Genomic DNA, 25678 nt, shown 5'->3' with positions numbered 1-25678 from the left:
TTCCTGGAATCTGCTCACTCTCACAGCTGGAGGAGCAGCATTTGTTTTCAAGTAATGAGATGTTCAGGAGGATGCTGAAAAATAATTCTGGCATCATGGGATTTTAATTGATTTTTACCTAGCCACCTGATGTAGTTTATAAACTAATATCTTTACACTCATCAAAATAAGAGGAAGAAAAATTCAATTCACTCTGCTCCATCAGCAGAGAAACCTCAAGCATAGCTTGATTTCACTTGCTGTTTCAGTCTTCCAACATTGTAAATCCTCTGCTAAGTAGTCAGGGCAGGTGCAAGGATGTTTCTCACCCTAGGCAAAACTTCCATCTTGCCCCCTCCCATCCCAGCCCTGTAGCAGTTCTCTGCCCCCCTCCTCCCTGAGGCACCCCCCAACACACAGCAGCTCCCCTCAGCCCGGGGAGCTATGTGGCAGCTTCCCGCCCCAACTCACCTCTGCTCTGCCTCCTCCCTGAGCATGCCGTCGCCGCTCCACTTCTCCCGCCTCCCAGGCTTGCGGCGCCAATCAGCTGTTTGGCACCGCAAGCCTGGGAGGGAGAGAAGCAGAGTGGGGCGGCGTGCTCAGGGGAGGAACCGAAGCTGGGGCGGGAAGCGGTTAACCTGCATGCCACGCCCCCCCTTACTTGCTACAGGTGGCCCTCCCCGCACCCCCTTGCCCCCGCTCCCTCCGCCTAAATGCCAACGACGACTGCGGCATCCAAAGATCCAGCCATCACAGTCGTCGCTGAAGAACCTGAAATGCCTCCGCCCTCCCAAATGGTAGTGCCCTAGGTGACCACCTAGGTCGTCTAATGGGTTGCACCGGCCCTGTAAGCAGTGTGCCCCAAAGATGAACCAAGAAAGCCTGTATACTCCTAACAAGAGACAGGAATGTTTAACTTTCCTCAGCAAGAGTTCCTGCTTTTGTTTTGGAATTTCTAATTCACTGATAAATCCCTTCTGTCTCCTAGTAGGCATAACAAGAGATTTATATGCACATGATGTAAACTTCTGGTGAGATACACTCTTAGGGTTAATCAGGTGACCTAGTAACACCCTTTTATAGCATAATTCTGATTTGTATTGTGGACACCCAATTTAAATCTCTCCCTATAATCAAAGTAAATCTCATTCAGGTGGTCTGAGTCTTTAATTTGGTGATGCAGATAGGCCTCATCCAAAATATATAGATTAACAACATTGTAACCAGGTCCCTGGACTTGGCTACAGTGGTGATACAGATGGGATCTAACTGATTTAAAAATATATATGTTGAAAAGGAGCTACAAGTGAAATGTCATCCATGTAAATCACACTGGGACACTGAAAAGCTTCAGACAAGAAGCTGCAGGTTATGAATAGGCCAAAAGCGTCAACCACATTCACAACTGAAGTGAGGAAAATTCCATTCTTCCGTTCTCTCTCTCTCACTGATGAGTCTTTCATGCAATACTACATCTTGATCTCCAAAAGGGCTAGGGATTTTAATGAAAGGTCGAAGTGTGGGCCCAGTTCTATGAGGTGTTATGTGCCAAAGTTAATGGGAGCAAGGGACACATGGCATTTCACAGGATCAGACCCTTTTATTTTGTCTTGGAAAGAATGCCGATGGTGTTTGTTATCACTGGGAAAACAAGTATGACAGCATAGAATTAAAGCCTCCAGTAAGACAGACAACAACTATCTTATTCTTTTAACTTGGCCATCTATAAGGACATTCCTGCTTTTCTTCCTTAAAATACCTTTAGTGATACTCTAGAAAGCAAAGTGACAGCATACTCCATTTACTGCCATTTAAAGGGAGAGAGAGCCATGACAATGAAGACAGCAGAAATCTTGTAATGCCATTTTGTCCATGGGAGGCAACACCGGTAGAGGACAAAATGGAGCTGAAGCATGGATACAGGGTTAAGTTTTCACCTGAGAGCCAGCTGCTTACCCAATGTGATAAAGTTATCTCTGCTTTCTGAGCAAAGAATAAGGCTTTGGGTGAGCTAAAGCATCGAACTGTGAAAATGAACAATGAAAACAATGAAGTTGTCAGTTCTCTTACCAGGCTGCAAATAAATAACCAGCCTGTCAAGCTGTCTGTTCTGCTGGACCATTAGTTTAATACAAAGACATTCCAAGGTACAGGAGGATGACAGATGATATATCACCCAAGTGATTCGAGTCTTTGATAAAAATCTGTTCAGAATGCGTTCAGACGTATTTTTAAGCTCACATTGTTTAGTGTCAGGTCTGGTTAATATATGAATTTAATGCGTCGGTATGATATGAACGGTGTTTCATAAGAAGCCAATTTCTTACTGATTTCCCTTGAATTGGGTTATGTCTGAATTTTGCTCTGTATGATGCCTCCTTTGATGTGTTGTAATTGCACTTTATGGTCCTCTCTTTGCAGCTTGCCAGGGTGACAGTTATGGGGAAGGCTGCAGTCATGCTTGTAATTGTCACAATGGAGCGCGCTGTGATCATGTAACCGGGATGTGTATTTGCGTAGCAGGATGGAGAGGAGCTACCTGCCAGCAAGGTGCAGTGAGACCTTACCGGTAACTTCTGTTGCAAGAAGATGACAGAAGGGGAAAACAAAACTTCTTACTCGGGGATTTTTATTAGTATTTCAGTTGCCAGCTTTGTACTTTATCAAATGGCTTTTGAACAAAACAAGATAAAATAGAAATATTGTCCCAACCCACTGGCTGATGTCTTCAAAGTTGGCCAGAGATTTAGCCACACAAACCCCCATTTGTGGAAGTTCTGTATGTTTTTTGCAGAACATCTTAAAGTTAATTTCCACTATAGGGATTCAGTGTATCCTGCCTTAAGAAAAGGGACAGACAAATACTGGTCTTTTAGAAACTGATTTGTGCTTATAGCAATTTATACAGGTGATTACTGAATAAGGGTGGTCTTTGGTACAGGCTTTACTGTATGGTAATTAAACATATGTACAAATGGGCCACACAGTCTGTAAAAAATAATGTTCTATTTGAGGGACAGAACCATTTTAAGTTCAGGTTGTCCTATATCTACTAATATTTATTAAGTGTGTGGGCAGCTAGGAGAAGTCTGCACATACATGGTACAGGGACATTATTATTAGTTAATATTACAGTGTTACAGTGTTGTTATTATTATCATAGTATTTAGGCCTGGGCCAGGACCCCATTGTCTAAGGTACCATACAAGCACAAAACAGTAAATGTTGAAACCAGGAGTACAAAGTGAAGGGTACAGTAGAGAGTTCCAGGGAATAGCTGATTTGGTTAAGAGGGATAAAATGTCCCAGAATGTGGTAAGACAGAAAACCTGCCATCTTTGAAAATTAAAATGAAATAAAAAATAATCCAGGCAACATCAAATGTTTATCCAATTTACCCCCTTTGGACCTATTTCAGTTTAAAAACGGAAGGTTTGGATTGTCTAGATAAGTGATCCGGAACCAGCAATGTAGCCTGTGCTCTCATCCCAATGTAGCAGTTATCTTCCTACAAATCGCTAGTTTGTGGTTGCTCCTTACACAATAAGCTAAATCTAGGATTGAATGTCCTCACTGGGAGCTTTGCCATTCACTTTGGAATTGCTAATTGAACAAATCTGCAGCAAAATGGTAGCTATTTGTATTTTAGGGAAGTCTGAAAGCACTGCACACTGCACCATAATAACTCTAGCTCAGGAACCAATCCATGCAACAAACCTCGATGCCAACTCTGCCCACATATCTACACCAGCGACACCATCACAGGACCTAACCAGATCAGCCACACCATCATCGGTTCATTCACCTGCACGTCCACCAATGTAATATATGCCAGCAATGTCCCTCTGCTATGTACATCGGCCAAACTGGACAGTTGCTATGGAAAAGGATAAACGGACACAAATCAAATATTAGGAACGGCAATATACAAAAACCTGTAGGAGAACACTTCAACCTCCCTATAGCAGACCTTAAGGTGGCTATCCTGCAGCAAAAAAACTTCAGGACCAGACTTCAAAGAGAAACTGCTGAGCTTCAGTTCATCTGCAAATTTGACACCATCAGCTCAGGATTAAACAAAGACTGTGAATGGCTTGCCAATTACAGAACCAGTTTCTCCTCCCTTGGTTTTCACACCTCAACTGCTAGAACAGGGCCTCATCCTCCCTGACTGAACTACATCATTATCTCTAGCTTGCCTGCATATATATACCTGCCCCTGGAAATTTCCACTACATGCATCTGATGAAGTGGGTGTTCACTCACGAAAGCTCATGCTCCAAAATGTCTGTTAGTCTATAAGGTGCCACAGGACTCTTTGCTGCTTTTACAGATCCAGACTAACACGGCTACCCCTCTGATACTTTTTAAAATCTAAAGACAAAAGGACTTTCCACTTGCTTATGATTTCCATGGGAGAGGGGAATATAGACACACAAGTCTTTCCCTCATACTGATGGGTACAATATTGGCTGAAATATGAAGTTTCTCTTAAGGAAATAGCCTCAAATACTAGAGAGTTTTTGGTTGTTTTTGTTTTCATTAACTGTAAATCAGCCACTTTTTCAGTCAGAAGGACCCTATATCAAACTACATATTTTCAGACACAAATGGTTCCTTTCTATTACAGTGCATTGTGGATTCTTCTGTGTGTTTGGTTTCTCTGATAATTTGATCATCTGGGCAAGGCAGGGGGAGGGAAGGGACTGTTGGGTAAGTGTCCTGCTCTAGTCACTGGTCCATTTGGTGGCCTAGAACCTACTGCTGCTAGCAATTTATGGAGTTATCACTTGAGCACTTAAAGCACAAACCTCTGCCCTTTGAGCTAAATTTCCCAAGCTCTAGTTCCAGTACCCATTGTGAGGAATTCATTATATGTACTTCTTTAAATTAAAAATAGGCAAGTCATAGAATATCATCAGCCTGCTGTGGATAGAAAGATGTAATAGTTATAAAATTGTGTATCGTACAAAGTAACCATTAAAAAGTGGAATCAGTCCATAGCCTACTAATTATTGAGAAAGCTGCGAAGAATCAAGCTCTTGCTATCATAGGTGAGGATGGGAAAAACTAGAGATCATTGTTTTGGGATACAATTAAGCATTTTCTTCACTTATCATTAAACAAATTTCATTGTAAAACCTTTGATTGCTGTCCTCAAAATGGCCTGTGGCTAAGAAGCTATAATAATAAACTTCAGCTATTACTAAATTTCAACTGTTGCAGCCCACTGTGTTCTGAAGTGGCCTGATTCTGCTCCCAAACCAGTTTTACATTAATGTAATTCCATTGGTTACAATAGAGTTACTCCTGATTTACTCCAATGTAAATCAGAGTGGAGTCAGGCTGTGTAGGTCAAATCCAGACCTGACTTACATCACTTGCACGATCAGTCAGATTGGTGTAAAACAAGGTAGAGTTAGGTTATATGTATTTAACTTGCATTATCCTTAGAATCTATTGCTTTCCTGTACCGTAAATAGTTTGCTTACTTTAGGTTGTTAGCCATTTTGTATTCTGAATGTTGCACAAAATTCCTAATTGAATTGACATTTACAGTTTACATTGTAGGGGGAGGGATTATAGGGTATTATAACTGTCAACATTAGTAAAATTTCTGTACAGATATAGTTCATATAGACATGGCTTCTTATTCTTGTAGTTTGTGTGCATTTTTAATAGGAGTTTCCTGCTGGTGAGGAGGATGAAAGTCTCAGGGAAGGAGGACATCCAATTGGAGCAGAGGGAAATGATCCCATAGTTGGGACCCTCCTTCCAGATGATGATGTAGTATCCTCTCGCACTGAGGATATCTCTCCGGGAGAGGGAACTCCAGTTATTAGGAAGAGACAGGTAATAGTTTTGGGTGATTCTGTCATTAAAAACATAGATAGCTGGGTTTGTATTGACTTGTCTGCCTGGTGCGAAGGTTGCGGATCTCTCGAGACATCTAGATAGATTTATGTGTAGTGCTGGGGAGGAGCCAGTGGTCATGGTACATGTAGGTACCAATGACCTAGGGAAGGATTGAATAGAGGTCCTGGAGGCCAAATTTATGCTGCTAGGTAGAAGATTGACGTCCAAGACCTCCATGGTAGCATTCTCTGAAATGCTTCCAGTTCCAGGCACAGGGCCAGTTAAACAGGCAGAACTGCAGGGTCTCAATGTGTGGATGAGTGTAAGGAGGAGGGGTTTAGATTTATTAAGAACTGGGGAAACCTTTGAGAAAGGGGGAGCCTATACAGGAAGGATGGGTTCCACCTAAACCAAAATGGAACTAGATTGCTGGCACTTAAAATTTAAAAGGTCATAGAGCAGGGGAAAGCTGACAGGTCCGGAGGAGCATGTGGTTCGGACAGAAAAATCTCTTAGGGGACTATCTATAAGTGGAAATTCTCTATGTCCTGTTAAGGAGGAGAGGATGGAAGATAATAAAATACATGTAGGACCTGATTAGAAACAGTCAAATGAAAAAAAGTCCCATTCAGTTACATCATGTAATGGCAGACAGCTAAAAAGTGACAAGTTTTTAAAGTGCTTATATGCCAGTGCTGGAAGTCTAAATAATAAGATGGGTGAACTAGAGTACCTTGTGAAGATATTGATATAATAGGCATCACAGAAACTTGGAAGAATGAGGATAATCAATGGGACACAGTATCCCAGGATACAAAGTATATCAAAGGACAAAACAGGTCCTGCAAGTGGGGGAGTGGCATTATATGTGAAAGAAAGCATAAAATCAAATGAAGTAAAAATCTTATGAACCAAACTGTACCATGGAATCTCTATGAATAGTAGTTCCATGTATGAATAATAAGAATATAGCAGTAGGGATATATTACTGACTACCAGACCAGGATGGTGATAGTGACTGTGAAATGTTCAGAGAGATTAGAGAGACTATTAAAATAAAAACCTCAATAATAATGGGGAAATTCAACTGTCCCCATACTGACTGGGTGCATGTCACCTCAGGATGGGAAACAGAGATAGTTTCTTGGCGCCTTAAATGACTGCTTTTTGGAGCCGCTACTCCTGGAACCCACAAGGGGAGAGGCAATTCTTCATTTAGTCCTAAGTGGAACACAGGATCTGGTCTAAGAGGTGAATATAGCTGGACTACTTGGTAATAGTGACCATAATACAATTCAATGTAACATCTCTGTAACAGCACAGCAGCCCAACATTGTGGCATTTAATTTCAGAAAGGGGAACTACACAAAAATGAGGAGGCTAGTTAAACAGAAATTAAAAGGTACAGCATCAAAAGTGAAATCCCTGCAAGCTCCATGGAAACTTTTTAAAGATGCCATAATAGAGATTCAACTTTAATGTATACCCCAAATTAAAAAACATAGTAAGAGAACGAAAAAAGAGCCACGATGGCTAAACAACACAGTAAAAGAAGCAGTGTGAGGCAAAAAGATATCCTTTAAAAAGTGGAAGTTAAATCCTAGTGAGGAAAATAGAAAGGAGCATTAACTCTGGCAAATGAAGTATAAAAATATATTTAGGAAGGCCAAAAAAGAAATTTGAAGAACAGCTAGCCAAAGACTCAAAAAGTAATAGCAAAAAAAAATTTAAGTACATCAGAAGCAGGAAGCCACATAGATGAACATAATGTGTTAGGGAAAAGTCATAAAAGATCTGGAAAAAGGGGTAAACAATAAGGTGGCAAAATTTGCAGATGATACAAAACTACTCAAGATAGTTAAGTCCCAAGCAGACTGTGAAGAGCTACAAAAGGATCTCTCAAAACTGGGTGACTGGGCAACAAAATGGCTGATGAAGTTCAATGTTGATAAATGCAAAGTAATGCACATTGGAAGGCATCATCCCCATTGTACATATAAAATGATGGGGTCTAAACACTTGCATTAAATGTCAAAGCTTCCTTGTGAAATAACCTGTATCAAATGGAACTCTTTGCCAGAGGATGTTGTGAAAGCCAAGAGTATAACAGGGTTCAAAAAAGAACTAGGTAAATTCATGGAGGATAGGTCCATAAACGGCTATTAGCCAGGATGGGCAGGGATGGTGTCTCTAGTCTCTATTTGCCAGAAGCTGGGAATGAGCAACAGGAAGTGGATCACTTGATGATTACTATTCTGCTCATTCCCTCTGGGGCACCTGGCATTGGCCACTATTGGAAGACAGGATACTGGGATAGATGGACTTTTGGTCTGACCCAATATGGCAATTCTTAGGTTCTTATGTTAAATTTTGTTTGCAGCCTGTCCTTCTGGTTTATATGGCATGAACTGTTTGCAGCACTGCATCTGTCGCAATCAGGCTGTGTGTGATCATGTAACTGGACAATGCATTTGTCCCAAAGGCTGGACTGGTATAGCCTGTGAACTTGGTGAGTTCTATCATGTTCTCCATTTGCTTTGGCTGGACCTTTCATTCACTTATGATTCTGATAAAATTCTGCCCTGATTGATTTCAGAGTGTGAGGATGGGAAGTATGGAGAGAGCTGTGAGGAGAACTGTAGCTGTGGCAATGGTGGAATTTGTGACCGACATTCAGGGAAATGCAACTGCCATCCAGGATGGATCGGGGACCAGTGCAATGTTGGTAGGGAGGTTAATTTCTTTTATTTGACTGATTGTAAAGCTTGATTCTGTAATAAGCATCTTATTAATTAATGTTTCCTGTATTTTTATTAATCATTCTATAGCTGTGGCTGTCCATTTCAACTCCCAAGGGTCTCTCTTTCACTTCCATTGACTCCTCTGTCTGGAACTCCCTCCACGACATTGAGTCACTTTCTAGCCTTCAATTTGATCTTAATACTTTTCATTCTGAAGAGCACTAGAGCTAGCTAATGGTTAGAAAGGAAGGCTGGTGCAGTGGTTAGGGTGCTAGCTAGGGGTTGGGAGAGCTGTGTTCAATTCTCTGTATGACCTTGGGCAAGTCACTTAATCTGTCTGCTCAGAAACGAATGGGGCACTTCCCTATTTCACAGGGGTGATATGACGAGAACTATATTAAAGCCTGTGAGGTGCTCAGATACTATAATAATGGAGGCCATATAAGTCCCTTAGTAACACAGAATTTAGGACTAAGTATCCAGAAATTTGGGCTCTATTTCAAGTTCTGCCATCCACTTGCTTTATGATCTTGGACAAGTCACAATTGGACTGTGTTTTTCTATAAGTGCTGAGAATCCACAAGTTTTATTTGTTAGTGGGAGTCAGGAATCTTTGAAATTCTGACTTTTCAATTCCTCACGTGGGCAGCAAGTTCTATGGGCATGTGGTGCCTGGGCACCAGGAATATTCCTGGCCCAGGGCCTGGCTCCAGCAATGTCTGAGGCTGGGTCTCTCCCTCCGCCCCGCCTTCCCCCTGAGTGTCCCCACCTCCGCGTCCCCCAGGCCATTTAAAACAGACCGGCGTCCCCACTCATCAATGGCAGTGCAGCTGAGCTGAGAGGCTTCCTACCTGCTCCATGTGGCTTCCCCACCCTCGCAGCCCCTGGGCGGCGTGGGTCTGTGTCTCACCCCAAGTGTCCCTGCAGCCAATAAGAAGCTGAGGAGGCAATGCCTGAGGGTAGCAGCACATGGAGACTCCCAGCCCACACCCCAATCCCCTGCCCCAGCCCAGGGCCTGCACCCAGACCTCCTTCCCTCACCCAAACTCCCTCCCAGAGCCTTAGGTAGGTGTGGGGTGGAGTTTTGGGGGGGGAGTTTTTTTGGGGGGAGGGGGTTCTGGGCACCACCAACATTTCTACAAACCTGCCACCCCTGCTTTCTCATGCCTCAGTTTCCCGTTAGCAACCTTGTAAAGTCCTTGAGATGATAGGCACAACCTACTATCATTATTAACACAATATGTTGTTGTTCAGTGTGTAGTGTTTTGCCATTATTATACAATCCATTGTGATCTCTAGGATTCCAGATTACTGCCATTTTACAAACTTTCCTGTGCATAGTCATTAGCATTCAGGACTGAATATAACAATTTTAAATATACTAAATATACTCTCTTCAAATTATAAATTCAGTGCCTGTATCATCTATTCATCATCCCAAGCTGTCCAAGAAGATAAATATTGGCTTATTTGTCAGTGGCTGATGGCTTTCACATCAGCTTTCTGTAGACCAGAAGGAACCATTATTCTGCTTATCTAATTTTCCTCTCAGCCTGTCCCTCTGGATTCTTTGGAAAGCAGTGTGAGGAACGATGTGACTGTGAGCACAGCTCTTCCTGCCACCATCAGAGTGGAGTGTGTCACTGTGAAAAAGGATGGCGAGGAAAACGATGCGACAAACGTGAGTTTCTGCTGAGAGTACAACCAAGAAATCTACCTAGTACTGTGTCTTCTCCATTAAGACCCTGATCCTGCAATAACATCATTAAGCCCTGGCATGATCTCACTGAAATCAATGGGAGTTGAGGGCACTCAGCGCTTCCCAGAATTAAGCCTTAAGAAGTACTTTTTGGTAGGCTGTGGTAGTTTTCTCCTTCTCCACGGATCAATCTGCCCATTAGCAGATTGTCTTCATGATGATGAACTACGTTGTGTCCCTTTGGTTCTTCTTCGAGTGATTGCTCATATCCATTCCAGTTAGGTGTACGCGCCGCGCGTGCACATTCGTCGGAAAACTTTTACCCTAGCAACTCAGTGGGCCGGCAGGTCGCCCCCTAGAGTGGCGCCACCATGGCGCTCCATATATACTCCTGCCGGCCCACCCGCTCCTCAGTTCCTTCTTACCGCCCGTGTCGGTCGTTGGAACAGTGGAGCGCGGCTTAGCTGACCTCCACTTCCCTAGCTACTCGTTTTCTCGTATATAATTATGCAGTTATAACACTTTTATATATATATTTGTATGGTTATACGTGTTTCTTTGCTAACATGGTTAGTTTAGTTAGCGGGGTTCAGGAAGTAGCCCTTCCATGAGCCCAGTGCCGGAGCCATGCATGGCTCACCCGGTTTTAAAAGGGGCCCGGCTTGCCAGAAGCCGCGGCCGAAGAGAGATCTACATGACTCCTGTTTGAAGTGCCTCAGGGAATCACACTTGACAGATAAGTGCCCCATTTGCAAGGCTTTTAAGCCGAGAACAAAAAGGTGCGGGACTTTCACTTATCCCTCCACCTTGGGCGCCGAGCGATGTTCAAGCGGCGGGCAGAAGCGCCTCCTCGGCACCGGACCCCGCCGGTACCACCAAGGCCTTTCGGCACCGACCATCGCCGGCACCGATGTCGACTCGGCACCGCTCCCTTCTTCCGAGGTCGAGAGAGTCTACGATTCCTGCTGGTGCCTGGCAGCTCCCCGGCACGCGCCGTGGTTGAGCCCCCTGCTCCCGCTACTTCCGTGCCACCTGCATCGCAGCCAGAGAGCTCGCCTAAGTTGCGTTATCCGGCACCGTCACCTGCAGAGGCACCGATGACTTCGGCTCCGTCGATTCCAGTCCCCCAGGACCATGGAATCCGGTGCCTGGCAGCTCCCCGGCTCGCGCCGTGGTAGAGCTTACTGCTCCTGCTGCTTCGGTGCCAGCTGCACCACAGCTAGACAGCTCGTCTAAGATGGCTCGCCCGGCACCGCCGACGTCGGCACCGTCGATCCCGGTCCCACGAGGGCCGTAGAATCCGGTGCCTGACGGCTCCCCGGCACGCGCCGTGGTTGAGCGTATTGCTCCTGCTGCTTCCGTGCCAGCGGCACCGCAGCCAGAGGGCTCGTCTACATCGGATCGCCCGGCACCGACACCTGCTGCGGCACCGATGACGTCGTCACCGTCGATCCCGGTCCCACAAGGGCCGTAGAATCCGGTGCCTGACGGCTCCCCGGCACGCTCCGTGGTTGAGCGTATTGCTCCTGCTGCTTCCGTGCCAGCGGCACCGCAGCCAGAGGGCTCGTCTACGTCGGATCGCCCGGCACCGACACCTGCTGCGGCACCGATGGCGTCGGCACCGTCGATCCCGGTCCCACAAGGGCCGTAGTATCCGGTGCCTGACGGCTCCCCGGCACGCGCCGTGGTCGAGCTAATGTTCCGGCTGCTTCCGTGCCAACGGCACCGCGGCCAGAGGGCTAGTCTACGTCGGATCGCCCGGCACCGACACCTGCTGCGGCACCGATGACGTCGGCACCGTCGATCCCGGTCCCGCAAGGGCCGTAGAATCCGGTGCCTGACGGCTCCCCGGCACGCGCCGTGGTTGAGCTCCTGCTCCGGCTGCTTCCATGCCAACCGAAGCCTCTGAGGCACCGACAACATCGGCACCGTCGATTCCAGTCCCACAAGGGCTATCGAATCCGGTGCCCGACGGCTCCCCGGCACGCGCCGTGGTTGAGCGTATTACTTCCGCTGCTTCAGTGCTGACGGCACCGCAGCCAGACAGCTTATCTAACTCGGTTCGCCCGGCACCGGCTCCTACCGAAGCTCTGATGACCTCGGTACCGTGGATCCCGGCCCCACGAGGGCCGTCGAATCCGGTGCCTGACAGCTCCCCAGTACGCACTGTGGTTGAGCCTGCTGTTCCCTGCACGCCGGAGATGTTACCAACGGCGAGGGCTCTCAGTGCCATGACAGAGTCAGTGCTGCCTGACCCGGGCACCGCCGGTACGGGTAATACAGTCTCTTCAAGGGACTGTCCCCTGTCAGTACAGCAGAGCGGCACCGTTCATGATCACGGTCCCGCAGACACTCCAAGTCCTGTCGGCACGCTGGACACCACTGGCAGTCCCGGTGCTGTTTTCCTCGGTACTGGTCACACTCGCTGTACCGGTCGGTATCCCGTTCGCCGACCCGCTATCGGCACCGTTCCGACATCTGGCACCGGGGCAGGTACCTTGACTCCTGTAGCTCTTATCCGAGCCTCGAGATCTCGGTCGACCTCCCAACACCGTTCTGGTTGCGGGTCTGGATCTCGTTCCAGGTACCGATACGCCTCCCGATGCCGGTCCCCGGTGCCGAGTTGGGCAAGGTCCGAGTGAGTCAGAGACTCGGCCCATGCCTTCTTTTAGTACCTCCATGGCCGTCCGGACACGCATCCGTGACAGCCCATATGCGCAGATTTTATGCTCAGGACCACGATCCTGATATGATGGCCAGCGGGCGCCAGCCCCGAAGCAGAAAGAGCCTTGGCGAATGCAAGGTGTACTCTGCAGGGGCCCTGCACCTCTGGGTAGCAAAGCAACAAGCCTTGCTTAGCTGCGATAATTATAGCACCTGGGTGGAGGAGTTTCTCCCTCGAACCTCCCACCTGGAGTTCGCTGCCGTCTTGGAGGACGGGGGAAAGAATTTACCCTTTGTTGGTAAAGGCATCTTCGCGGCAGAGACAGCCCCAGACTGCGAAGCCTGCTGGACAATAGGGTCCTAATGCGTCTCAGCATGTATACGCCAGCGACCAAACGCAGGCCTTTATGGCCCCAGCCGCCATACTCTGTGCCTAGCCAGAGGCAGAACTCTGGAAAACGGCAAGGCCAAGGTGGTTGCAGACAAACGTCAGGCCCCCTAAAAAGCCAAAGTCAAGGTCCCTCGCAATTACCACTGGGACCAAAGACGGACCTTCCAAGGTTCGCCGGAGGGCGGTGTACCAGTCGCAGGATGGGATCCCGATCCCGCTTTCTCCTGGCATGGCCCCAGTTACTTTCAGATCGCTGGGTCCTGCGCACGATGGAGCATAGGTACCACCTTTAATTTGCTCCAGCCCTGTCCCCCTTCAGCGGACGAAAGGGGCAAGGGGTTTTACTCCCGTTATGCCCTAGTCTCCCACTCGATCACAGGTCTCAGACCTCCCTGGTCCTGCATGGACTCAACCGGTTTAGGATAAGGTTGAAGTTCTACATGGTATCCCTGGGAACCATTATTCCATCCTTGCCTCCTGGGGGCTACTATGCCGCCCTGGATATGAAGGACGCGTACTTTCGCAGTGCCATCTTCCCTCCACACGGGAGATGCCTCCGCTGTATAGCCAGCGGTGAATACTCCCGGTTTACGGCCATAGTCGCCGCCTTCCGTCGCTGATGTCGGATATGCGTTTTTCCGTATCTGGACGATTCGCTTATCCGAGGAGACTCTGAGACACAAACCGCTCAGCCGTGGGCATCGTCACGGTCTTATTCACAGATCAAGGCCTGATGATTGCTATAGAGCAATCCACTCTGGTTCCCACGCAGAGGTTGGGCTTCCTAGGGGCTATCCTGGTCTCCTGCCTAGCCGGAGCCTGCTTATGACAACTGCGGTTTTAGGCGAGGGCAACAATCATCTGAGGTCTGAAGGCTTTCCCAACGACCTCAGCTCGCTCTTGTCTCAGTCTCCTGGGTCCATGGTTGCCCGCAAGTTTGTAACCAAACACGCCAAGCTCCGCCTCCGTCCTCTCCAAGTCCGGCCCACCTCGGCGTACCGCTTGGACAGGGAGCCAATGGTCATGGTAGTCACCGTTCCCTCGAACGTCTTAGGCTCCCTAGAGTGGTGGCTAACTCCCTCTTTGGTGTGGACAGGGATGCGGTTTCATCCGCCCCAGCCCTCACTGCCCCTGACGGCGGACGCATCATCTCTCTGCTCGAGTGCTCATGGTCGCCTCCGAGCTTAAGGCCTTTGGTCTTCTAAGAAGCTGGCATTCCTCGTTAATGCCCCAAAAATGAGAGTAGTCCGCCTGGCATGCCAGGGGTTCCAGCGGCAGCTGCGAGGCCGTTGTATCTCGGTGTTTACAGCCAACACAAGGGCCAGGTGCTTCATAAGTATTCAGGGGGGACATAGTCCTCCCCCCCTTTTTTGTCAGGAGGCCATCCATTTCCGGGTCTTTTGCATGGCCCACTCGATGGAGCTGGCGACGTCCTTTCTCCCAGGCGTTCGGAACGTCTTAACTCTTTGACTCAGCAGGTTTTTCCTGTCTTACGAGTGATCACTCTGCCCCATGTGAGGCGTCCCGCTTTCCGGAAGAGGAGATGTTTCCTCACACAGACCTGTTCGCTCACCGCGAGAGCAGGAAATGCCAGGTGTTCTGCTCCTTCCAAGGTCTCTCCTCGGAATCGATCTTGGACGCATTCCTGATGCCGTGGAACGGCCAACTGCATTATGCCTCCCCACTGTTTCCACTGGTTCGTTACGTCCTGCTCAAACTCCGCAGGGGCAGAGCGTGCATCATCATGATCACTCCAGAGTGGTCCAGGCAGCACTGACATACCACGTTGCTCGGCCTGTCAGCCCAGACCTCATCACTCAGGGCAATGACAGGCTTCGTCACTCGGACCTGCAGCCTCTTCGCCTCACGGTGGCTCCTGCATACCTGAGTCGGGGTGACAGGCAGCCTTCCACCTGGTCAACGTACCGAGCCAGGTGGAAGCGTTTCCTTTACAGCTGCAGTACGCTCGATCTTGCTCCTGCTGAGGTCTCGATCCCCTCTATTTGGCCTGCCTCTGGCCTTCAGCGGCAGGATCTGGCGGTATCATCGCTGAGGATACTCTCAGTGGCCATCCCTACCTTCCAGCAGGCTAAGATGGACGTTCAGTGTCCCACGCTCTATGGGTTCGAGGTCCCTCAAGGGCTTGGAGCGCTTGCACCCTCGGGTGCGCCGCCCAGCCCCGCCCTGGGACCTCAACCTAGTCTTGGCCAGACGGGTCTCTGAGATCAGAGCTCTTACGAAGGTTCCACAAAGACAAGGTGCAGTTATGACCGCACCCGGCTTTCCTCCCTAAGGTGTTTTGGCCTTTCATGTTACCCACAGCTCAACGCAATGGGCATAACCGTTGCACTCCTTGGACATCTGTGGAGTGCTCGCATTATATTGTGCTGACAGAATCATTTCCTAAGGTGCCCCAGCTCTGCCCCGGTAGCGGGCCAAAGGGAGGGCTTGCTTGTTTTCCTCTCAGAGGATCTCATCTTGGGTGCTGGCGGACATCCCCACTTGTTATGATTTGGCTCATATTTCCCCAAGCCACATCACCGTGCATTCTACCAGGGCTCAGGCTTCATCTGCCGCCTTTCTGGCTCGTGTTTCTACCCACGAGACCTGTCGCGAAGCTCCATTGGTCCTCGGTCCTTACCTTTGCTTCGCAGTATGCCCTGGTTCAGCAGTCAAGAGAGGCTGTAGCCTCTGGCTCGGCAGTTTTATTCTGCCACATTTCACTCCGACCCCACCGCCTTTGTAAGGCTTGGGATTCACCTAACTGGAATGGATATGAGCAATCACTCGAAGAAGAAAAGACGGTTACTCACCTTTGTAACTGTTGTTCTTCGAGATGTGTTGCTCATATCCATTCCGCACCCGCCCTCCTTCCCCACTGTCGGAGTAGCCGGCAAGAAGGAACTGAGGAGCGGGTGGGCCAGCAGGAGTATATATGGAGCGCCATGGTGGCGCCACTCTAGGGGGCGACCTGCCGGCCCACTGAGTTGCTAGGGTAAAAGTTTTCCGACGAATGTGCACGCGCGGCGCGTACACCTAACTGGAATGGATATGAGCAACACATCTCGAAGAACAACAGTTACAAAGGTGAGTAACCGTCTTTTTTTTTCATGTCAATTGCTGTCAGTCTCTAGGCCTTTCAGACCTGTATATTTCATGACACATACAGTTTTTCATTAAAATTAAAAATAAATGTTTAAATGTCACATTGAATAATTACTCTAGTGTCCCCTGAAAAGACAAAATGACAAAATTCTGACACCAGGTGCTATAAAGCCCAAGATTTTATCTTGCAAAAGCAAGAAGTATTGAAAGTATAATTAAGACCCGACTTGGTGATTTTATATTTTTACTTGTAGTTCTTGATGACAACGTCACATGAAGTTTTCTTCTGTGCAGCAGAACATGTTAAGGTACACATTAAAGGGAACGATCATGGGTGAAATCCTGGCCCCCTTGAAGTCAATGGGATTCTTGTCGTTGATTTCAAATGGCCAGGATTTCATTGATTGTGGCTTGGAATTCATCTCCTACCTCTGGAACTAATGTAACATTTGAACAACAGAAATAAACAGGCGTTACTGTTCTCCCGGGGAGGTAGTCTTCTTGGAAGCACCAATATTCTTCATATATATTTGCTGGGTAGAGCATGAAATCATGGGCTTTCATTGCAGTCAAGGGCCGAACGTGGCCTTTAGATTCTAAGCCCTTCTGCAATCTGTTCTAATGAAAATTGGTTTGGTTATTCCAGCTTGCTTGCCTGGCTACTATGGCAATTACTGTACCAAAGTTGTTATAAAAGCATGTGACTAATTGCCCCTTGAAAAAAACCTACAGGGGATTGATTCATTTATTAAATAACTGAACAGCTGATTAAATCAACCTCTGAAGGAGTAAGGACTGCTAGAACACTGCATTAATAAAAGTGAACTAGAGCCTGAAAGCTGAATATAGATTTTCTGCTTGCAGATTGCAAGAGCAAGCAAGGAGACAAAATTCAGCAAAACTGGCACAGGGAAGTGTCCAGTCCACTTTAGGATTCTGTCCCTCCAGGGGGCAGGCAGTATGCCCACATCTGCCTTCCATTGGTGGTCTGTGGGAGAACAGCGTCTGTTTGTGGCTGTTGGAGCATCAGAAGATTATATTTTTATTATAATCATTATTTATTATTGTCAGTGGCAAGAAACACATCCATTCTGGGGTTATCTTTAAAGACAAACTGGATTTACTTTGTGCTCCAAGCTCTATGATTCTTATTTTGCTTTTCCTTAATGCAATATTTCAGAAACCTGTTGTCTGAGCATAATTTTTACTATTAAAAATATCTGATTATTGAAATTTTAATCAGCTCCTGATCTGATCTGTAAGACTGTAAGCTTTTGGGGCAGGGACTGCCTGTTTCTTGTGTGTGTATACAGTGTATGGCACAATGGGATGTTAACCCCAATCAGTGGCACTGGGTGCTAAGTAATAAAAATAACGATAAATAACTATAACAACCGCCACAGCTTTATTCAAGTTGCTTTTGCTGTACCAATTTATATTACCTGAGAATTTGGCCTGATATTTCTATGACGGTGCTCAGACAGTGTGGTGCGCACCAATATAAAGAACCTAGATCTAAACAGTCAGGAAAATGTAGGCAGCATGGCTGACAAGTGACAAAATGCAGCATGTACAAACGTTTGTGCTAAAGCAACCTTAAAAGTTTAAACTATTTACACAAGGGGAAATGTCTTTATCCATACATGTGGTCCCTCATGAGTTATACTGTTATTTTAGTCGATTTTACCTGACATCACACTATGATTTTCTTTAGTGACAAGAAAATTGCAGCTGGCCCTTGGCAGTTGGGCATAAATTGACTGAACAAAACAAAATCAAACAGTGAAGTAATCCCCAAGTAAATTGAATAAAACTAGAGTCCCAGAGGGCAGCATACTTCTGTAGGCAGTGGTTTTATTTAATAAATTTTAGCCTGCCCTTTGTTTGAGTGCTATATTTACCAAGACAAATTTAATTCATTGGTTTACATTTCCTCTTCCCTCAGCTTGTCCACCAGGCACATATGGTAAGAACTGTAACCAACTATGTCAGTGCTCTGAAGAGAATGAGGAATGTCACCCAGCGACAGGCAAATGCACCTGCCGACCAGGTTATTATGGAATCCACTGTGACCTGAGTATGTATAATTCTTGCTTTATTCCAATTTTTTTTTAAAGTAGGTGATGGGATACCTAATCCTTTGAGGCCTGATTCTGACACCCCTACTCATATTTAGTAATACCTGCAGCCTGGAAGGTATAAAGTCCTTCTCACTGAGAGTAAGAGGAGTCATATTTGACCCTTAATTATTGTAATTTTTTTTTTTGCTGGGATCTTGAGTTTTTTCTAGAGACAAATGTTTCACAATTTTCTGAAGTCATATTTACTCCAGACCCCTCTGTGAAATGTAACATGAACACACATCCACCTCTAACCTCCAGCAACACATGTGTATTGTATAGCTCTCGCCTCTCAAAATACCAAAGCCAGAGTGCTTCCCGAAAGCTCTGAGTGCTAAACTAAGGACAAATGGTTATTATAAAACAGGCTGCAACTGGCAATAAATCTAAAGTGATTCATAAAGTCAGTTAAGTTGCACAGCCTTCTGAGGAACAATCAAATTAAACAGATTGTTATGGATTGGAAAAGGGTGACTAGTTTAAAAGACAAAATGCCAATTCGCTGAGCATTCCATCATAAAAATATATATTCCCAGACCTACATGTCTCAGACTGATATTTTAGACAACAGTAAAGTAGCTTGTGGAGGAATGTGATGACTGATGGGAAACATGCGCTGAAGTGACTAAAAAGGAGACAGTTAATCACTTTTTAGTCACAGCTTTAATCTTGTTTTTACTCTTCATGGTGTGTCATGCCCTCTTATAAAAAGGAAAATAAAGCATCTTCACTCTTCAAGCTCAGGTCTTTCTCTCTTTGGAAAACTTTTTTTTCCCTTTCTCTCTGTTTCTTCAGAATCCTGCATGGCTCCTTTTGGTTTGCTTCCCTTTTTGGCAGCCGTTTCAGTGCTGATGTCAGCAGCCGTGTGTGCAAGTCCAGGAACAGTTAAGCACTGTGCTTCTCTACGAGAGTAGAAACAGATTAGGGGAGCTCATACTGTCATCATGTTATCACGGGTTATATTTTAAAAGAATTAGAAATGCTGTGTCTGATTCTCCTCCTATTTACATCAGTTGTACACCAATGTAACTCCACTGTTTTCTGATTCAAACCAGTGTAAATGAAATCAGCCTCTGGCCCTTGAAATCTGAAGTACATCTCCTACCAGATTAATAAATGTTCAGATAAAGTAACATTTTGGGCCTTAGTTACTTGCCCGTGTCTTTTTAAATATATTGATATATAGCATAATACGAAAGATCATAGTATCTTAACTTTTATTAGCCATTATATAGATGCACAAGGACCAAACATAGGCGAACTCCCATTAATTTCAGGGGAGCTTCACAGAGTAAAGATTTGAGTAAGAACCTCTGGACTGGGCCTTGGAATAAGAAAATTAGGACAGTAAAAGTTGCGCCATTGCCATGATTTAAGGGAAGAAGTTACAGGGTAAAATCCTGGCCTCGCTGAAGTTGATGAGAGTTTTGGCATTGACTTCAGTAGGCCCAGGACTTCATCCAAAGTGTATAAGTCTTGTGCCTTTCTGGTGCTGAGTGTCCTCATAGGAACTGAAGTTGCACAATATCTATTTTCACTGAATAGATCTTGTTTTGTTTAATATTGTGCCTAGAGAAATAAGAGGATCACTGGTATATATGGATTCATACAGAAAAAAATGACTGTATTGCATCTCAGTTTTGCTTCTGTTTTATACCCTTGCTCAGTAGCTTTCACCAATCAGTGGCTAATTGTAGGAGTATAACCAGATTATTGTAAAGTTAGTGTATGTTTACTTTTGGAGATCAATGCTGCAAGAAAACTAGGGCCTGCTTCTGATCTAATACCATCTTTGCACGGGGATAGCACCATTACTTTGGTAGAAATACTCCTGCTTCAAACTGGGGTAGCTGAGAAGAGAATCAGGCCTATTCTATCCCATGCTGAAGAAGCTTTCAGTATGCTACTGAAACTGGACTCAGTGTAGGAAGCCGCTCCCAAAGAAGTCAAGTTGGCCTTAGTCCAGTCAACATGTGGTTGGATACTGCTGGAAACAGTTTCTGGCAACAACTGTTATAATACTGTGAAAAAAGGTTCAAGAAAATATCCATAAAAGGTGTAGCTGGCTGGGAAACTGAGGTTCCAGCAGCCAAGAGCAACTGGACTTCTGTGTTCTTAAGTTTGGAATAGAGAATTGAAATAGTCTTTTGGCAAGTACAGAGGAAGCAGATAAACTAGCAATCGAATCCTATCCATTAGCCATAACTCTGTGAATTGGCAAATCTGCCTGAATATGGTAAAATTAGAAAAAAACAAATGGCTCTAGTGGATAGAAAAAACACACTGCCACTCTGTGTTGTTTACAGATGTATTTGAGCCTGGTGAACTTTCAGCCGAGAAGACCAACTTCATCAGCACCAACTGCTAATGACCAACCTTAAAGCTGTAGGTAATGGGACTCTTCAAGGGGATGTCTGTGCTGCATCTGGAAACAAGCCACCCAGCTCAGGTCCACAGAGTTGTGTCAGTGGGGCTCATGCAGGCACACTAAAAGTAGCTGTGTGGTCGTTACAGCTTGGGCCAGCACTTGGGCTTTCAAGCCCCAGGCTTGAGACCCTAAATTCCAGCCCAACCCACAATGTCTACACAGCTAGTGCAAGACCTGTTAGCTTACCACAAGTCTGTGGACTCGGGCTGAGATGCTAACTCTCAGATGCAACGTAGACATCCTCAAAAGATGCAATTAATATTGGTAAGGAAAGCCCTAGTATATACTGTTGGTACAAAATAATCTAGGAACATGAATTCCAGATTAACTCAGGATTTAGGATTAGAATAAAGAATTTAGTTTATGGCAAAACTAACCCACGCCAGAAGGAATCGATCAGGAAATGATTTAGAAAGCTGGCTGCTTTTCTTGCAGTTCTCAGCAAAGCATAACTCTGATGTGCAGGAAACTGTTAAATTAGAAAATGTCTTTATTAGATAACTGGTGGTTATAAACTAAACTTCTTTGTGCATGCACAGCCTACTTAAGTGGCAGGATTCTGTGTAAATTGCCTTGGCTGTCTGCTTGTAAGCCTCCTGGAAAGTAGTAACAGATGAGAACAGCTTGTTGATAATTATGTTGAATATTGAAGCAGATGTGTTTGCACTGCTTGTGTTGCTCCCTTTTGAACTGAAATAAATAAGAAGTTAAAAGGATAAGTAAATTGGGAAGGGGAAGAATTACATATATTACTGGAACCATTGGAAAAAAGCCAAATAAAGACCAAAAGGAAGTAGGTAAGGTTAAAAAGAAACTCACTGAAAAAGAGGATAAATGAAATCATCATACTGAGGATGTCTTCTTAACACTGTTCCTTAGTGGATATTAAAAGAACATTATAGGGGTCTCTCTCTGACACCAGGAATTTACATTTCACTGTGTACATGAAGTTACAAAATTTATTCTGTAAAATCTGCAGTATGTGTGTGGGCTTGTGTTATCATACCCAAGTAGGGAGAGATGTTGATTTAACTCTCAGATTTGCTCTTCCAGTGGATAGGGGAAAGTGGTGTCAATGTATTGAGTAAAAAGAACTCGTGGAATAGAGGAGTATCTATATTCTGTAAATACATATGTCCATTTAGTACAGTTAATCTGGTATCCTTGGGTAGCAGCCAATAGCCAATGTTATTTTTAAAAGACATCCCAAGTGCATTCGGTCTGTTCTGAGATGCTGTATAGAACAGTTCAGAGGAGACAAGGATTTCTTCTCCATCCACACAAATCATGATTTTATACACTGAAAGAAGAGACTGAGTTTTTAACATCCATAAATTTCTAAAGTAAAAAGTATGCAGAGACGTTGCTAGAAATTGGCCACATATATACTCCAGTGGGGATTTCTGATATGGCTTTCCTTTTCTTCAGTGGGAGAAAGTGAATGTCATTTCTAGCAACGAGTGTCAGTGTGAATTGTCTTGGTAAATGGTTTGCCTTATAAAGGGCTGTACTGCCAGCCTGAGCACAACTAACATAGAAAGGCATTCACACTTCTGATGATCTAGAAATTGCTACCATACACTGGGCAAAAGAGGGCACACTGCACCTGCAGAGGTCGACAGTTTCAGAACTGTTGTAAGATACGAGCACCAGAGGGCTGTTGCTAGCAGCTGGGCTTATCTCCTAGAATCGTGCGATTACAGCAGAATCTGAGCATTCACCTAAGTAAGTTTCTAGTCTTCACAGTTGTGGAGAAAACTTTGAAAACATGACCTGAGTGTATCTGATGCCTGAGCCTGCAGACAGCCTGAAACAGCTTTGAGAGGGGTGAACTGCCCCATTCATCTCAATGGGATATTAACTCCAAGACCCATTGCTCTGAGAGAGCTACTGCCACCACCCCTGCAGATAGTTCAGTGGTTTGAGCATTGGTCTGCTAAACCCAGGGTTGTAAGTTCAATCCTTGAGGGGGCCACTTAGGGATCTGGGGCAGAAATCAGTACTTGGTCCTACTACTGAAGGCAGGGTGTTAGACTCAGTGACCTTTCAGGGTCCCTTCCAGTTGTATGAGATAGGCATATCTCCATAAAGAACTCCATGGGTGTGGTGGTGGAAGAGTGCAGTGGTTCCAGCCCTCCCACCTAAGTGATACACCTTTCTGCCACCACTCTATCTAGGGGCAGAGGGCATCACATAGCTGTCTCTGCAGCTCCCAAGTGGTAGGGGGGGCTAGCTACTGTACCTGGCAAGGAAAGAGGATCTCATACTACTTTCTCTGATTCTCTCCAAGTGGTGTATTGGAACCAGTGTGGGGCCCCATTGTCATGGTGTGCTGGGTTGCCTTAATCCTGCCGTGAACATAAGGAAAATTTATTTAATTCTCTGATGAATCAATCAACATTAGATTCTTGATTTTCCTCCACAAGTTTTATATTAGTGTAATTTCACAGGATTTCCTCCTGATTGGCAGTGGGGTAAATGAGATCAGAATCAGGCCTTAGCACTGGAGCCTTGAAATAGGGTACAAGAACCAGCTGTGTTTGGGAGAAATGACTTTGTCTATTACCATTGAATGGATCAGGGAAATGGGGAAACATGAAATGCCAATATCTATCTAGATAAATGCAAATTTGGAGAGAATGGATATCTGCTTAGCATTGTCCATAATAAACTGCTCTTCAGAAATGCATCCTGAAAAGCCTATTTATAGCTACATCAGACAAATTACGCTGGTCTACAATTTTTGAGAAGTCGTCTGCTTCAGAGATAAAATGTGATATTTATTATGTATTTTGATGTGCTGAATTCAAATATGACAATTAAAACAACTAAATGGCTACTGTTTCTAAGATATTTAAGTTTTTACATTTTATGTCTATGTGTATTGTGTAGATAGTAGAGTTTTAATCATCAATTGTAAAGCAAGGTCTTTTCATGTGTTTATGGTTGCTTTACATGATAATATTTCACCTGTCCTGTTTATGTAACACTTTAAAAATCAGCAAAAGGGTTATATAAATAAAATTTATTATGAAACAAAAGGCAAAAAACTATTACATACATAGTTTAGTCCTATTCAGTGTCTACTCGGTGCTTCTTGGCTTGTCTCTTGGATTCATTAAATGGAGCATCTCTTGTCACTGTCCAGCAATAGTCTGCAAGCATTGATGGGCTCCATTTGCCCTGATAGCCTGCCAGGAGATTCCACTGCTGTAGTCTGGAGCCCAACAGCTCTGGCTTACTCTTGGGTAGTTCCAAATCCCTGACAAGGTCATTCAGTTCACCTTGTGTTATGAGGTGTGGCTCAGAGGAGGAGGAGGATGGGAGAAAATGTGGGTCCTGTGACATTGATGGTTCAGGACCAGAAGTTTCATCCTCTTCCTCGTCTGCCTCAAGTGAGAATGATTCTGGTGCATGAGGAACCGGCAGTCCTTCTCCGTGGGGTACTGGGCATATAGCTGATGGAATGTTTGGATAATGCACAGTCCACTTTTTCTTCTTTGACACACCTTTCCCAACTGGAGGCACCATGCAGAAGTAACAATTGCTGGTATGATCTGTTGGCTCTCTCCAAATCATTGGCACTGCAAAAGGCATAGATTTCCTTTTCCTGTTCAACCACTGGCGAAGATTTGTTGCACAAGTGTTGCAGCGTATGTGTGGGGCCCACCTCTTGTCCTGATCTCCAATTTTGCAGCCAAAATAAAGGTGATAGGCTTTCTTAACCATAGTGTTAGACTGCGCTTTTGTGATGCAAAAGTCACTTCACCACAAACATAGCAGAAGTTATCTGCACTCTTCACACAAGTACGAGGCATCTCTGCTCACTTTGGCTAAACTGAAATGTGTCCCTTTGCAAAATCAAACACTGACAAGTGAGAGAGCACGACACTGTATGATTTCTAGAGCTGATATAGGGCAGTTTGTTCAGCAGAGTGATGTAAGCTTTGTTATGATTGCATCATCCATGACTTCTAGGAATAACATGATGCAATTCATATCATGTATGATGCAATACCAGCTTCAGATTGCATCATTCATTGTTTTGCCTCAAAAGCAAGTACTGTCCAAACCCAGTCACAGATTTATTCATAGATCCAGTCAAAGATGTATTTTAGTCCTTTCTGGTTTAAACTGAGATCCCTTCCCTTTATAACTCACTTATCCTCCGCCATTCCCAAGTCAAGGGTCGTATATACTGACCCAATAGCATATCTTGAAAATTAGAGCCAATCAACAATTTTAAGCATCATTTTCGTTCTCAGTGACCCAGAATTAGTAAAGTTGGACTACATTTATTTCAGAAGCATTTTGGCTGTAGAGCAGTGTTATTCATGGACAGCTTATCCTTATATATGGATGGCTCTGGTACAAGGCCACTTCATTTGGTTATTATAGGATAAGGTCTCCCTTTAAGAAAAAGAATTCCCAGTTTTGCATTTGTATTTGTAACTCATGAGTCTATGGAAGTTCCCTATGTCCTCTTCTCTGAAACACTTCCATTCACAGACTAGGATTACAGCTCACAGTACAGAGAAAAAATGCAGTTTGGAGAAAACCAACATAGGTTGGAGTCACTTTCTGCCTGCAAGCTAGGATTGGTGTTTTTATAAGAACAAATAATTAGACTAGAAATAGAGATTGAAAACAAAATTTAGGTTTAAGGTAGCAAAGTGAGCTTGCTATGAAACTGTA

General features: G+C 45.2%; 1 protein-coding gene across 1 annotated transcript in view; it reads left to right on the top strand.

The window, feature by feature from the left end:
• LOC115657621 (multiple epidermal growth factor-like domains protein 6) overlaps positions 1 to 25678 on the top strand; it is a 309734-nt gene that overhangs the window by 271645 nt on the left and 12411 nt on the right. The window contains 5 exon segments of the mRNA XM_030575675.1: positions 2401 to 2529; positions 8216 to 8344; positions 8432 to 8560; positions 10129 to 10274; positions 18308 to 18512. Coding sequence (XP_030431535.1) covers positions 2401 to 2529; positions 8216 to 8344; positions 8432 to 8560; positions 10129 to 10274; positions 18308 to 18512 — 738 coding nt within the window.

This window comes from Gopherus evgoodei, chromosome 9 (assembly GCF_007399415.2).
Source record: "Gopherus evgoodei ecotype Sinaloan lineage chromosome 9, rGopEvg1_v1.p, whole genome shotgun sequence".
NCBI lineage: Eukaryota > Metazoa > Chordata > Testudines > Testudinidae > Gopherus > Gopherus evgoodei.
This window is presented reverse-complemented; position numbering and strand designations above follow the sequence as displayed.